This window comes from Homarus americanus, unplaced genomic scaffold (assembly GCF_018991925.1).
Source record: "Homarus americanus isolate GMGI-L3 unplaced genomic scaffold, GMGI_Hamer_2.0 scaffold26351, whole genome shotgun sequence".
NCBI classification, from domain to species: Eukaryota; Metazoa; Arthropoda; class Malacostraca; order Decapoda; family Nephropidae; genus Homarus; species Homarus americanus.
The window spans coordinates 2,985,985-3,002,241 of NW_024724368.1; the positions used below are offsets into that span (position 1 = coordinate 2,985,985).

Genomic DNA, 16,257 nt, shown 5'->3' on the forward strand with positions numbered 1-16,257 from the left:
TCAGTTCATCCAGAGATAGTTTAAGAAAACTGTTCAAAGCTCACTTCCATGAGGGTTCTAAAGTAACATTCTCATCTCGGTAGTTCTGGTGTGCTTCTGCCGTCCAAAGTGATCCACCTGGTGATTAAGCGGCCCTTGCACTTCCAATTCCACCCAGGCGACTACGTCTTCATCAACATCCCAGAGATCGCCAAGTATGAGTGGCACCCCTTCACCGTCTCCTCTGCCCCCGAACAGGAGGGTGAGTACTCATACTACATTGTTACAGTCTTATATAATAAAGAATCGTATTAAATTTCTCACTTCACGGGGAACTTACATAAAAACAATCATATTCCACAGAATCTACACTTGTTTTAATAATTATATACTGTACTGGTATACTGTTCTCTCGGAATTGAAAATTGATGTGTTTAAGTACTTTAGTCCATCCAGAATAACACAAGAACACCAAAAAGTGACAAAGAAAAACAATAGGTTCAATGTAATTAGCATTGCATAACTAATTAAAGTAGTCCGACGGTCATTAAGACAAATAATTACCAAGATATAAATTTCTAATCATAAATTCTTAATCAGTTTGTTCTGAAATACTGTACAATATAATATATAGGTATCGTGATTCTTAAAAAAATTTCAGTCGTCAAAATTACGGCTGCAACACTAAGCATTATGGCTTCGTAATATTTAACTGATAAACGCATTTCTCTCGGAATTGGAAACAAATTTATATAATTATTTTAGTCCATCCACAATAACTTTAGAGCGCCATGGAAGAAGCACGCGTAGCTAGTAATTAGAATTGCTTAACTAATTAAGAATTTGCAAGAGTCATTAGGACAATTAATTACCAAGATATCAAATTTTTAACCACAGAACCTTAGTCAGCATGTTCAGAAGCACCTACTGTACATCCATAAGGATAAAGACTATACTGTACAGTCATCCCTTGGTTATCACGCCTAATTGGGAACGCGCCGAGTGCGTGATAACGAAAAACGCGATAACGAAAGTACAGAACCTATGGGATTTTTTCTAATTGGTTCCAGGCACCCAAAACCCAACCCCAATTTTCCCATTTTACAACCTTTTAGACCAGGGGTGTCAAACTCATGGCCCGCGGGCCAAATGTGGCCCTTGGGATGGTCAGGTGTGACCCGCGGGATGATGGTAAAATTTATCATCCCATGAAATTATGAAAAATAGATATACAGTTATCATGTTTATTTAGTAAAATGAATTTTACGTACTTAAGATCAGACAAACCCAAATGAGGTATTCCTGGTAAGCCAGGTAAGGCAATGTGTGAAGCTGTAAACTTCAATCCTGCAAATATGTGATATAGCACTTGTGTTGGTCCTGAAGAGGGTAACTAAAATAAGAATTGGCCCTCGAAAGGTATTGAGTTTGACACCACTGGTGTAAGACTTACATTTTTTGGTGGTTTTGGGCCAAAAATTAGATTTTGCTGAAAATCACAGTATGGGTACTCCTGAACTTGCTGATTATGAATATGTGGTCCACGATTCGATTGCAGAGTAATTAGTGGCCAAAATGACCCTTGAAAGATTTTACTGACATTTTTCAATGCTAATTACTCATCAACTATGGGTTCCAAGGTGTGATTCAGGGTTTGTGTGTTATTCTGAAAGTACTTAATTAGTTAAACCCCTTAAATTTTAATTCTGAGAAAAAAAGTATATTTTGGTCAAAAATTTTGTAAGGTGTATGTCAGGGGTGTCAAACTCATGGCCCGCGGGCCAAATGTGGCCCTTGGGATGGTCAGGTGTGGCCCGCGGCATGAAGGTAAAATTCATCATCCCGTGAAATTATGAAAGAAATAGATATAATCATTTTTATTTAGTAAAATGAATTTAAGATCACACAAACCCAAATCAGGTATTTCTGGTAAGCCAGGTAAGGCAATGTGTGAAGTTGTAAACTTCAATCCTGCAAATATGTGATATAGGGTTTGTGTTGGTCCTGAAGAGGGTAACTAAAATATGAATTGGCTCTCGAAAGGTATTGAGTTTGACACCACTGATTTAGACCCACTAAATATATAGATAATGTTATGGTAAGCATCAGAAAAACACATAGGCATGACTAGGTTTATTACAAAGTGATGAAAAGGGTACGCTGAATACTGTAGTCCACAAAACATGTAGCTATGCTTTCTTTATTTGAGTCCCCCGTCTGAGGAGTCCGTTTTCCCATTGCTTCAGGACGCTTGAGTTCTCCGTTTTTTCTCAATCTTAGGGTGTACCCGAGACTTCTTTATTCCTTAGTAATGACACAGAATTTGAAATTGCAACTGGAGTTGCTATTGTTGAGGCAACTTAGATATGTCTGATTACAGCAAATGTGTTATTGTCAATTTGTAGGTGAAAGATTTTATCCTCAATAGATGTAGGTGAAGCAAATGGGTAAAAATACCTGGAGGCAACTGCGTGATAATGAAATTCTCGGCTTGAAAAATGCACTTTAACAGCAGGTGTGCAGATTTTGATGGAGACGTGATAACGAAAATCGCGATAACCAAGTGTGCTATAACCTAGGGATGACTTTATTTACTGTACAGTATATTTTTTAGGGGGGAGGAAATAATTGTTTCTCTGCATCAATGGCACCACCATGTATACAGATGTGGTGTGGCTGCACATCAGGGCGGTGGGACAGTGGACCAACAGGTTGTATGGATACTTTGAGCTGGAACAGCAGAAGTGCTCCCAGCAGAGGTGTGAGTTGGTCGGCCACACCTCCGAGTACTCCTCAGCCTTCATCAGTGCCAGCGAAACTAACCTTAACATGTGAGTTGTTGAGGTGCACTGATAAACAGCGAATAGACTGAATCCTACCTAACATCTTATATTGCTATTTAAACAAAATTTCAAGCCTTTGAGTAGGAAATTCTGAAGCAACTTTAATTTGCATATGATTAGCCTGTGAATATCTCCAGTGACATTTAAGAATCACTTGTCTTATTAATTCAGTACTGTGTGAATCTGGTACAATAAATGTTTTCCCGTGTTACTGGAGAACATAATCTAAAGTCGTATGTCCAGCCAATTTGTTTACCTTTACTTTAGTCTTTTCTTAATAATAAAGTGAATGTTTGTGTGCAGGGTCGTCAATGACGGACGTGCGGCAACATCCACCACTTCGCCCGCCAGGTCCCACACGCCTATGTTGGCCCTCACCCACAATGACACTGCCACAGGTAATGCCATACTAACTCTTACTTTGTAGTGTCTGGTTCAATCACCATACTGTACTTGTGTTTAGATTGTTCTTTGTAGTTGTATAATCACAAGTTCTTGTTTTTTGTGACTTCATCTCTTTAATGATCATAATTCTATTGAATATTTTTATTGTTACTTAAAACATTTCAAAACAGGTGTTTGCTCTCACATACTTACATTATTTTGTATGAAAGTCAGTTGTTTTATTTGTGCAAATTTCCGGTACCTGCTCTAAATTGTACTGTAATGGCATATGATAGTTGACGGCCATTCTCTGTTTCTTCCTGAAGATAACACTGCCACTGGTTCAAAGTCACTGAGGAAGAAAGGTATTGCCAATCTGGCTTACGAGCCCGACTCTAATGGGAACGGTGTGGTGCAAGAGGTCCCCGGGGCAGCAGGACAGGCTACTGACCCCCGGGCTAGACCCACAGTCTCCAAGAATCGGTCTTCACCCAACCTCATCACTGATCCGACCATGCCCAAGAAGAATCTCGTCAAAACCCGTTCAGTGCCAGACCTCAACAAGAGGATAAAGAAGAGAGAGAAGAACTTGATGTAAGACATATTGTTTTTGTTGTGGTCTCATGGCTAAACATAAGAGTATAGTGAAAGGGTTAAAAATTGTGGCAAAGTTAAAACAACAGTCGTAAGAAACTGTAAGTTTCTACGAACAGGTCATCACGATATAAAATTAATTTTTTGATCATGCTGTCTATAATTTAACATTCAATTGGTAATATGGTATAAATAATAAGCACAATTGTAGTAGGCCTATGTTTTTTTCTATTGCTCATGCGACATACTTGTCCTCACCTTAGTTTGCGGGACAACTTCCGGGCAGCCTCAGAGCGAAGGTTTGACGAAAACACCATGAAGCAGGTCCAGTTGGCGGCTTTGACTGGCAACAGCAGCTACCAGCAGCGCTCGAAACCACCAGTGGCTATGAGCTTCAGGTAATCGGGAAAACTAATGACCATGGTGAAAATATTGTGTCTTTATTTTGTGTACATGGGATAATGTGACATCCATCAATAAGTACATTTACATTGTGTGCAAGATGACGTGATGTTAAATGCACGTTGATTCCAGATACGGTTTGTGGATTGTTATCATTTGGAAGTGTTTGTACTTTTATTGTTATTTTTCCTGTATTAATAATATACAAGCAGTGGAAAGCTAGTGCTCTCAGCTTAATATTTTTAACAGAGCAGCATCAATTTTTCGTTGCTTGTGTGTACGGATGTTTATAAATTTCTGCTATGTATCTGAGGGTTATTGTTAATTAGGACCTCAGTACTAACAAGAAAGTCCCCTCCAACAGATACATGAGAAGGAAACCAACAATAATCACACTAGACTTGCCATCCGAGGCCGGGGACTATTACACAGAAGAGGAGGAGGAGGAAGACGAGGAGTTATCACAGAAGGGAGAAGAGTGTAAAAGCGGGGAGGTGAGGGTGACCATCCAGGAGGGTGGGATCAGACCCTCAACAGATACACAAGGTAAGACAACCAAACTGAGTAACAAACACCCAATCATAGCCAAAGTCTTTATAATGTGTAGCCATTAAGGGTCTGTACCTGGCAGTAAGTCACATATAATCTTTTACTAACTTTTATCCTCTTCACCACTGATCGGCTCGTTAGCCGCTTGGGCGATCGATCACGTCTCTGATATGCACTGTTGGCAAGTAGTGGGCATGCACTGGCTCCTAAATGTACCTGAACCCGCTCCAGTGTTGGTCAAGTCTGGTCTTGAAAGAGCTCACACTCGGTGCCGTCACAACATACTCTGGCAGATTGTTCCAAGAGTTCACAACTCTCACTCCGAAAATGTTACCCCTCACAGTTTTTTGGGCTTGCACCTTCTTCAACCTGTGACCCCTTGTGGGACGAGCATCCGCCAGCTGCAGGTAAGGGCACTTGACTGAGTAAGTGCCCTTTGAGATGCTTATACACCTCAATTAGGTCCTCCCTTACCCATCTGTAGTATAAGCTAAGCAAGTTAAGGCACTCCAATCTCTCAGGGTAGCCGAGGTGCCGTAGTTCAGGCACCAGTCTGGTGGCCATCTTTTGGACATTTTCAATCAACTCTACAGTCCCTAGTATATCTTGGGGACCCGACGGGGAAGCACTTTACTCTTAAAGATCGTTACAGGGACGGACCGTTTAGATATCTGAACGACTTTCTTATAAGACTTAATAATTTAGTTGCCTGATTTACCTTCTTCTCGCAAAGGCCCGAGAACTTCAGCTCATTGTCAACATACACACTTAGGTCCTTCTCACATTCAGTCTCAAATAGTGCAGTTTCTTCGTTCCGTTGGGACATATGCTACGCCTCCTTACCGTTGTTACGTCCCAGGTGCATCCTCTTACACTTCGTGACATTGAATCCTTCTGCAGCTCTTTACAGTCAAGTTGGTTCTTGATTTCCTGAAATAACTTTGTGTCATCCACAAACATTTGTATGGAGGAATGTACAGCGCCATGCATGTCATTTATGAAACAAACAAACAAGAGTGGGCCCAATACACTGCCCTGTGGTACCCCACTTGCGACAGGTACAGATGATGATTTCATGCCATTAACCACCACACATTGCTTGCGGTCATGTAGAAAGTCTTCTATCGACGCTAGGACTTTTCCCCGAATTCTGTACCCTTCCAGTTTGATTTTCACCCTTACATGGGGTACACTGTCGAAAGGCTTGGCAAAATCTAGGTACAGTATACAAGTATATTGTCTATATTACCACCCCGTTCCAGAATATGGGTCCAAACATCCAATACCTTGAGCAATTGTGGTAAGCAGGAGCGCCCCTGCATAAAACCGTGTTGGCAATCCCTTACAAGGTTGTTTCGTAGTAGATGTTCCATCGTGGCATCTCTGATAATGCTCTCAAGTACTTTACATACTGTATTATGCTGGTCAGGCTCACCGGTCTATAGCTGTCCGTGGAGTGACGATTGCCCTTCTTGAAGATAGGACTCACATAAACCACTTTCCAATCACTGGGGGCCTTTTGTTCATCCAGGCATTTACAGAACAGGATCTTCAGGGGTTTGGCAAGCTCGTTGTACAACTCTCTTAGCACTCTGGGATGCACCATGTCAGAGCTGGGTCAGTGCTGTGTCGAACCGTCTGTTCTCAAACGCAGGAAGGTTAATCGCTTCCTCTCTTTTGAACACCGAGCAAAAGAAGTTGTTCAATGCCTCAGCTTTATCCTGGTCAGAATCTGCATAACTGCCATCTTCAAGCCTCAGGTCTGATACTCCTACTCGCTTTTTTAATTTCGATTTTGCATAGCGGTAAAACGCCTTTGGGTTTGACTTGACCTCGCTTGCAACCAGCCTCTGGAACTCCTTTTCAGCCCTTTTACACTCTGCATTTGCTTGGTTTCTGGCTCTTGCATACACCCTCCCTGTCATGCTCATCGTTTGACCCAACCCACGTCTCGATTTTCTGGGTTTTCTTCTTAACTTTGTCGACCCACCTCATGGTTCATGTGTAGGAATCCCCTCGTATTCCTAGAGGCACTGGGTTTGGTCTTGGGTATATATTTATCGATCAAATGGTTCATTTTACTAGCTATGATATTCAGCATAGTGTTTGCATTCTTATGCCTTAGATAGTCAGGCCAGTGGATCCCCCTCATCAGTTACCCTGCCATTCATTTCCTTGGCCACCATTTTTTAACTTATTATTTTTTTTAACTGACATTTAACCTTTACTTGTCAGTTTTATCTCTCTCTCTCTCTCTCTCTCTCTCTCTCTCTCTCTCTCTCTCGACATAGGAATGGAACTGAAATTATATTGACAAAGACTGTATGGAGACTCTTTCAACAAAGTGTGTTTTGTGATCCACCAACAGATTCATCTGTCCTGACAGCAGAGGAGGGTCGCGTGCGGCACAGATCCAGTCAGGAGGAGAGGCAGTGGAGGAAGTCACGGCAAGAGGAGAGGCGAGTGAGGAAGAAGAGTAGAATGGAGGAGGCGATCGCCGAGGGAGGGTGTGTAGTTGGCAAGCCACTTATGGTGAGTACCGGTAGCCCTTCATCAGGCCGTGGTGGTTGGTTGTAGTCTCCTGGTAGTGGCTAGTGACAGTAATAGTACAACACATTAGTGTAGTTAGTTTATGTGGTGCAGAGTATATTAGAAGAGTAGGGAAATGAAAAAACAAAAATATAGTGACCAAATTTACAAAAGGAGTCACTGAATGTCATTACAGTGGCATACGTAACCCAACCTAACATAATCTAAGCTAACCTAATCCAACCCAACCTAATCCAATCCAACCCAACCCAATCCAATCCAACCAACTTAACTTAACCTAACCAAACCTAACCTAACCTAACCCAACCCATTTCAGCCTAACCTAACATGACTTATGTAAATATGTTTTTGTCTTATATTTATGTAATGTACAGTATGTCAGTTGCTTGTGTGTTTTTGTCATTTCAATGAACAATGCATTATTTGTTATTGTATTTTGTTTGTCTTCTCAGATTTACATAGATGGGCCATTTGGTGCACCATCAAGCCACATCTTCCGGGCCCAACACGCTGTGCTCATTGCAACAGGGATTGGAGTGACACCCTTTGCTTCCATCCTGCAATCAATTATGCACAAGTACTGGAAGGCGCGCCTTACCTGCCCCAAGTGTGCCCATTCTTGGACCTCCGACCTCCCCCAGGCAGTCATGAACCTTCGCAAGGTAGGAAGAAGTCCTGTGCGACCTCACCACTGATTGCAACACAAAACACATGGTCGTGTCAACCTCATTAAAGCATGATAAATAAATGGACACAACCTGAATGAGTTCAGAAAGCCAAAGCCTCACAGACTGTATCAACAATCATCCAAACCAGTTCTAGAACACTGTGCATGGTTACCTCACCACAGAGCTTAGCTTCACCATGTTACCACACCCTCGCATACTTACCTCATGGGATTCTACAGTTCATAGTGCAGTCCCTTATAAATCTCTGTATTACCATTACTCTACATTGTTTACACACCTTCATCACAGTCATGTGGTAGTAAGAAGTTACATAACAAAATGCAAATTTACCAATAACTTTGTGACTTTTTCATTACCCTGTTCTTGTTTATCCTTCATTAATTATTTGCTCTGAAACTGTTCATGGAGGTTTACTTTTAAAAAATAATTTCCCCAAAAAGAAATTTACTGCCCCTTTAGTGAACTAAATGCCTACAATATTAACTTTACATTTGCAGGTGGACTTCTTCTGGATCAACCGAGACCAGCGATCATTTGAGTGGTTTGTGAACCTATTGTCACAGCTAGAGATTGAACAGGCGGAACAGGGCGGGGTGCTGGAGCGGTTCCTTGATATGCACATGTACATCACTTCTGCTCTTCAGAAGACTGACATGAAGGCTGTTGGACTCCAACTGGCTCTAGACCTCCTGCACGAAAAGGTATGTTTCCAATGCTTTAATGTAACACTCAGGGTTTGCTGTTTAAGAAAAGGGCTTTGCCAACCCTCATAACATGATTGTTGTCCAAGGAAATTTGTGAAGCATAACAAAAAAAATTTGTATCCACAGGAGAAGAGGGATCTCATTACCGGCCTCAAGACTCGCACCAACGCCGGGAGACCTAACTGGGATAAGGTAAGACTTTTACTTTTATCCTCTTCACCACTTATCGGCTCATTAGCTGCTTGGGTGGTCGCTCATGTCTCTGTTATGCACTGTTGGCAAGTACAGGTATACTGCCCTTTAGTGTGATCACTTAATTCTAGGGGTACTTAACTTACGTCTTAACTTAAGGTTGGTATTTGAGTACGCATGGCAGGGAACATCATGTTAGACAGGTCAACCATGAAAATGTACAAACAAGGCCAGGAAGTGACGACTACAAGGTCAAGGAAGATCACCGTGTGAAAGGAGGTACTGGGGCATCAGCCGGCAGGTGGATGAAAGAGGTTGACAGAAAGAATGATAGGAGCATGAGATGGCATGAAACTAACACTCAGGTGGGGCATGGAATGAATGGTGTGGGTATTGTAGGAAGGATGACCATAACCCATATAATTGTCCATTAAAGCCCCAAATAGGTTCATGTTGGGAGCGCATGAGGATGGACTGTAGAAAGTGTAAATTAACTTTTCCAGGACGTCAAGCTAGACAGCTCCCTCGGAACAAATGACAACGACAACCTACCCAAAATAGTTATCCATGTATTAAATTACCTGTATGTGGGCATACTTGTGTAGCATTGATTGTGGGACCCATTAAGTCTTGTACCCAAAGATATTTAGCTATTACCGGGGATGAATTCACAGCAAAAGGCACAGTTGTTCTCCCAGTACAGATATCCCCTAAGAAAAGAATCAGTCACCAAACCATAGTGGTTGAAGACCACCAGTTAGATACTGATGTACTATTAGGCAGATATCTTAGGAAGATTTAGTGTTGGCATCAAGGAAAGAATCAGTTTGTTTGGGAAGGTCATTCACAGGTGTATTGGAAACCAGATGATGGATAACACTTGCAGAAGGTAATCAAGGTAAAATGATTACAGTTTGATTAAGTTTTACCTTTTTCCAAGTAGCTGACTAGCCTACACAGTGATAGGAAGACTATACTAAGTGGTCACAGTTCTCAAATTAGGTCAATTAAGGTGAAAGTGGAGCTAGGTCAGACTTTGAGAATCAGGTTTAAGCACAGGTAGTTGAAGCAACAACCTGATATGTGTGTGGGAGTCCAAGATGATTCCTGTGTTTATGTTCCTATGAGTAATGTTTCACAGCAGCCAGTTTGTTTGAGTCCTGGTGCTGTTTTAGGTGAATATGAGGTGGTTAATGATGATGAGTTTTGTTATTTTGATGATAAAGGGAATAATCTAGGAACTATCTCGCACATTTATGAAGAGTTAGGTAAGGTAGACCCATCTTTAGAAATACCACTGTGTTCACGACATCACCTGGCCATACAGAGAGAAAGTGAAAAGAGACCTAACAAATTTCCAATAATGCTGACTCATGATGATAAGAGACCCCCCAGTTCAATATCTAATTTGTAGTGGTATTGAGAATTTTCCAGTCCAGAAAATCAGACAAGTTCAACATGTATTAAATTATATGGTACCAAAGTGTGATGAAGTGAAACGTGGAGAAACTAGACAGGAGAAGTTGAGGGAGTTAATTAGGACCCAGCAGTGGACACACTTGGATCGGGACATGCAAAAACAGTTAAAACAGGTGGTACTAGATCATGATGCATTGTTTGTCTTAGGTTCAGATGAAGCCGGATCAGTTAAGGGTTTGCCAGCTAATATCCCATTAGCCAATGAAAATCCACTGAGAGGACCTCAATATAGGTACCCAGAGAAGGCCAAGGATATTATTAAGAAAATGATGAGGGACATGAGAGATAGAGACATCATTGAACCCACAACAGCCGTCTGGCTATCACCCATAGTATTACTGTAGTAACTAAGACCAATGGGTCAAAACATATATGCCTTGATTTCTGAGCAGTCAACAAACATTTAAAGGTAGATATACAACCATTGCCAAGGTTGGATGAATTAGTAGAGAAGGCTTCCAGAAACAAATATTATACCACCTTAGATTTGAAAGATGCTTAATGTCAAGTAATTTTTGGCCATAACAATAGTGATGGATATAATTTATGGATTGTCAGTCAGCCCAGCCATATTTACACGGGAAGTAAATCAAGCAAGTCCAATAATTTTCTGGGATGTGCGGATTTTATCGTAAGCATGATTCATATTTTGCTGAGATTACATATCCAATCCCAGAACTCACCAAGAAACAAGCTGCATTTGTGTGGACAGATGAATGTCAGAAGGCTTTTGTAATGTTAAAGCAGACATTAGCTTCCTTCCCAGTCCTTGTGAAGGTAGACATGGATAAACCATTTGAGTTACATAGTGATGCTAGTAATTTTTGTGTAGGGGTTCACAATTTACCATTAAGACTGATCATCAACATCTGTTTTTAACAAGAAAATTAAGTGTCAAAGAATGAACAGATGGATGTTGTAAATGAGAGATTACACATTTAACATAAGAGTGGTAAGCCAAATGTAGTCGCAGATGCTTTTAGTAGACCAGTTAGGGTGTTAAGAGAAATAGCCAGGATTAGAATGGCAGGCCAGTTTCCTCGTCTAGAAGGTTTAACTCATAGACAATTTGGCATAGAACAAAGGAAAGAGAAGAGATGGGAAGAATTGGTTAATTATTTAGAAGGAAGACAGGAAGTATAAATATCCCAAGGATAAATTTTAATTAATTGATTATTTAGAAGATAGTGTTTCCTCCCTTGACTTGAGGAAGATGGGGTGTCTTCTTTATACTGAGATGAAAGATTGTTTCCTTCTTTAATGTCATAAAAATGGAATTGTAGTCAGGACAGTGTGACAATTCCCCTCCTGTCAGCAAGAAGATTACCCCCTTCATTAATATGAGGAAGAAGGTGTCTTTTTGAACAATGAATAATTCATTGTTCTCAAAGAGGACACATCTTCAAGTGACCCTAGCAGGTTATGTAGATGGGGTCACACTGTCAACTCCATCACGTTACTGACTTCTCATGCAACCTGAAGATTAAAAGGATTTCTGTTTATATTTAATGAGGACAGAAAAATAATCTGTGATACTAAAGTACATACCAAAGAATTTAATCTGAAATGTTTGTTCTAAGAATGTACAGTACTGTATTGTACTTGTACAGTTGCAGAAATGTGTTACTACATCCCTTGTGGTAACTCATGTCTCCAAATGGCCAACTTATAGCAAACATATCCACCAATCATTACACAACCAATACTCATTCATTTATAAATAATGATACTACTACTTGGATGTTGCCGTTTGGAGACATGGGTTACCACAGGGGGTGTAGGAACACATTTCCGCAACTATACCTCAGCATTATTTTGTGTTGTTTTTCCAGGTGTTCAAACAGCTGCAACACCAGCAAAAAGGGAAAATAACCGTGTTCTACTGTGGTCCACCTGCACTTGGACGGACGCTTCGCTACAAATGTGATACATATGGCTTTGATTTCCGCAAAGAGATTTTCTAAACCCATAAATCACAGCATTGCATGATGCAGTGCTTTGTGATCCAGATTTTTTAGTAAAAGGCAGACCGGTGTTCAGTATGTCTGCATATTACCATCCTTTCTTAATAATATCAACTTTAGTTGAGGAATTGTTTTGGTTCCTCTGCACTGTGCTATGTTTATGCTTTAGGTTGCCATTACCCAGTTTTCAGGGTACACAGCCTAGTCTAGAGGACATTGGTACCTCAAGCAGAAATCTAGGTGATGAGGCTTTTGCTAGTGCCCTAGCATGGGGGAATACACCAGAAACCTTGGTTGCTGAGTTTTATCTGAGACACTCATCCATTCACCAGATATCTTCCAAGTTAAAGCCTGAACTGCTTTTGTAATTATGCATAAACAGACCTTTCCAGGACTAGAGATATTTGTACATTTTTACTGCACTGATTCATTGTTTAATGTAAATGTGTATGAGGTAACTTAGAAAACTGTGATGTGCTAGAAAAGAGGTATTAATAAAGAATCTATCATGACTAGAAGGCTGCTTCATGAGAAAAAAGTAGTGAGACTCCGTTATTTACTTTTAGTGCATTAATGATAAATTTGTCTGATGTTTTTATGGATAATAATCACTGGTACAGACATTTTAGGTGCTGTCTTGAAGCAAAAGTGGCTGGAAAGCAGTTCTCATTGTTCCCATGTGACAGTTTTCAAGTTATGAAAAGTTTCTTTCAAATGTATATATAGATATAATATAATGTTCTTCGTATGGCATTTCATCTCTAAAAAAAAATTATCACCATTCCATACAATTCTCATATTTATTGAATGATAACATCAAAATTATTTGTGTGTAAACTTTTACAATGAGAGTGTACTTAATGAGTGTATGTAATGTTTTTGAGTAAATATAAAGCTGTGACAATGGTAAATGCTACTCTCACATTGGGATAGTAAGTTTAGTCCCTTACTGGGAATAAGATAAGGATTTGTATTGTGTTACTGGTTATGTCACAACAGTAATGATAAATAATCCTTGTAGACAGACAGCATACTTTAAGAGTAAATGCACTTCTGTGAGGGACATGACCTTTCTGCAAAAATGCAGATTTCTCAAATTTGGAGTCGTCTTCTACAGTAATGTACTATTTTACTAAAATTTTATTATTTCATCTGAAGTCTCCAGAAAGCTATCAAATGAGTTTTAAGACAGTTTCAGAAGGGTTTGCCCCTCCACCCCCATTCCCCATATCCCAAAGGAACCTTGTGTACCCCCAGCCACATTTTCTGTCCCTACCCTATGTGTAATTCATCATCACATCTTTGTTATATGTATTTCTGTCTTTTATATTGTTTCTTACCATATAGAATTTTTCACATATGCATACTGTATGTAACTGACCACCCCAACACTTTTACTTTTATCCTCTTCGCCACTGATTGGCTCTGCTTCTTGGGCGGTCGGTCACAACTCTGATACGCACTGTTGGCAGATACTGGGCATGCACTGGCTCCTGAATATATCAGAACCTGAACCAGTGTTGGTTAAGTCTGGCCTTGAATGAGCTCACACTCGGTCCTGTCACAAAACTCTCTGACAGATTGTTCCAAGAGTTCACAACTCTCACTGAAAAAATTTGCCCTCACAGTTTTCTGGGCTTGTGGCTTCTTTAACCTTGAGCTGTGATCTTACAATAGCAACAAAATACATCACAAATATCCCAGCCTCAGTAGGAAGCAAATGATACTGTGCAGTTGTATTTGAAACCATGTCACAATTATTATTTTGTTAAAGGGGACTCTTTTAACTTTTCACAACTAAGTTTATAATTTTCATAAATTATTAACGTGAGTGTATTCTTTGGTTTTGTTATTTTGTATTATTTCTTTAAAAAAAATATATATATAATTTTTTTTCTTTAATTCAGCCGGGAAGTACTGTACAGGCAAGATGAATCTGAAAAGTGTCTCCTTATAACAATCTCCTTGTGTAATTGAGTTTTATTATTTTACAAAAGGAGAATGTTCCCAAAATGAAATTCTTTTATCATGTAAAATCATTTTCATTAACAATAACAGACTGCTTTGGTTTTAGTATTGAAAAGCCACAAAGAATATTTGCAGTGGTAAAGCACTGGGTATTGGTGTGTACAATGAAAGACAAAAGTCGTGTATTGAAATTTGGTGAAAACATATGCCGAAGGGCTAAACTTTTTGTGCGCTCTGCCTTGTGGTAGGGGGCTCTCTTAATGTTTCACGAGTTATATTTAACCTTCAGACAAAACTGCGACACGACTTTTGTCTTTGATTGTACACCTGAGTTCCATAATATTTTTTTTTTATCTATAAATATATTTATCCTCAAGTTTTAAGTACTCGCCATCACATAAGTGTTTGTATAAAACAGTACTATATGTCTCTCTCACAGATCATGTTAGTACAGGCAAAGCTTTATATGCTCTGGGCCATTTCTCGACACCAATGTCTGACATGTAAACATGAGGATGCTGAACCAGTACTTGTGAAACTATTACTGGTTTGAATGCCTTTTTTTACAACATTGTAATTTTGAAAGTAGTTAAAACCTCATCATTTACAGGTGGCCATTTTGTTTTTATTGTGTGATGAGTGTCTGTTAGCACAGTACTGTAACTAAACTTTTTATGCAGTGCAGTGTATGTAACGTACAGGTATTTTACTTGCATTACTGGATGTTTGTGTTTTTGCAGGAAATTTATCATAAACCAGATGTATACATGGTCATAATGCCACTTTGCATATTGACAAGTCTTACAAAAGTCCTGTTGCTAATTGCCATATTAAAGACATTATCACTATGTTCTGCACTGATTGTTCACTCATGATTAGTTACATCAATTTCTCCATGACTATGTGTTAAGTAGTACAGTATACAATACAGTACAGTACTCGTATCTTTTATATTTTAAGACCCAAATATTTTAAAATGCCTGTAATTGGTGGAATTATTCACTGAATTTCCTGTTTTAATACTCATGTGTAAATTCATTACAGACCTGTTAAATAGTTGTATTCTTTATGTAGTATGTGCATTACAGACTTACTGTATATATGTTCTTGCATTGAGCCCCATCTCATATACTCGTTAGGTCCTTCTAATTTACTTTCAACAATTTTATGTATCTAAATCAACTCTTCCATTCAGGTAAACTCCCTTGGTCATTTATCCACATGCTCAAAGTAATCCATCCTTACCCCCCTCCCCCCTCCACATAAGACTGAAAATCCCCAAAAAATTGCTGTAGTTCCCATTTTATACACACACACACCGTTCCACATTTATACATACCATGTAAACTTGATCTGACATGATGGTCTGCATTTTTCATTCCCTCAGTGTATGGTGATCAGCATGTGTTGTGTCTGGCAAAAATTTTATACATTTTCATTTAATTAAGAATTTTAACCCAACAGCTTCATGGGAGTTATGTCATAAAATGTAAATTCAGTCATCCCAGGTGAAATTTTTGAGTATATTTATCATACCAGGCACTTAGATTAGTCATAGCTCTACTAGGACTAAAGTTAGAGATTTTCTAACTGCACTACTGTATACCTTTCATATGTCCACCCACTTCTCTATAATCTCCCTAATTATCATTTCTGCTTTCAGTTTAATCTGATAGCTGTTACTGTATACATACTTGGAATGCTAATTTCACAACATTTAATACATAAAAAAACAAGACAGTACTCCACCATGCCTCCTAAACACCTTTATATCTCTTTACCATAGTGAGGAAATAACAGTAGTGTATCAGTATCACTTGAAACCAACACATCTTTACAAGGTACGATAATCATATTTTACTTATTCGTACCCGGTATACAGTACAGTACTTGGCTTTCTTTTCTGCACTTCATATTTTCACTAATAAACAGATTTGCTGAGGTATGTCGATCATCATGT

General features: G+C 39.4%; 1 protein-coding gene across 1 annotated transcript in view; it reads left to right on the forward strand.

Annotated features, from left to right (window-relative positions):
- LOC121864149 (NADPH oxidase 5-like) overlaps positions 1-13,818 on the forward strand; it is a 52,380-nt gene extending 38,562 nt beyond the window's left edge. Inside the window, 11 exon segments of the mRNA XM_042363110.1 lie at positions 84-241; positions 2,645-2,810; positions 3,126-3,220; positions 3,533-3,800; positions 4,064-4,198; positions 4,567-4,748; positions 7,120-7,283; positions 7,754-7,963; positions 8,488-8,691; positions 8,821-8,886; positions 12,198-13,818. Coding sequence (XP_042219044.1) covers positions 84-241; positions 2,645-2,810; positions 3,126-3,220; positions 3,533-3,800; positions 4,064-4,198; positions 4,567-4,748; positions 7,120-7,283; positions 7,754-7,963; positions 8,488-8,691; positions 8,821-8,886; positions 12,198-12,329 — 1,780 coding nt within the window. The 3' untranslated portion in view covers positions 12,330-13,818.
- Positions 13,819-16,257: the final 2,439 nt, after the last annotated feature.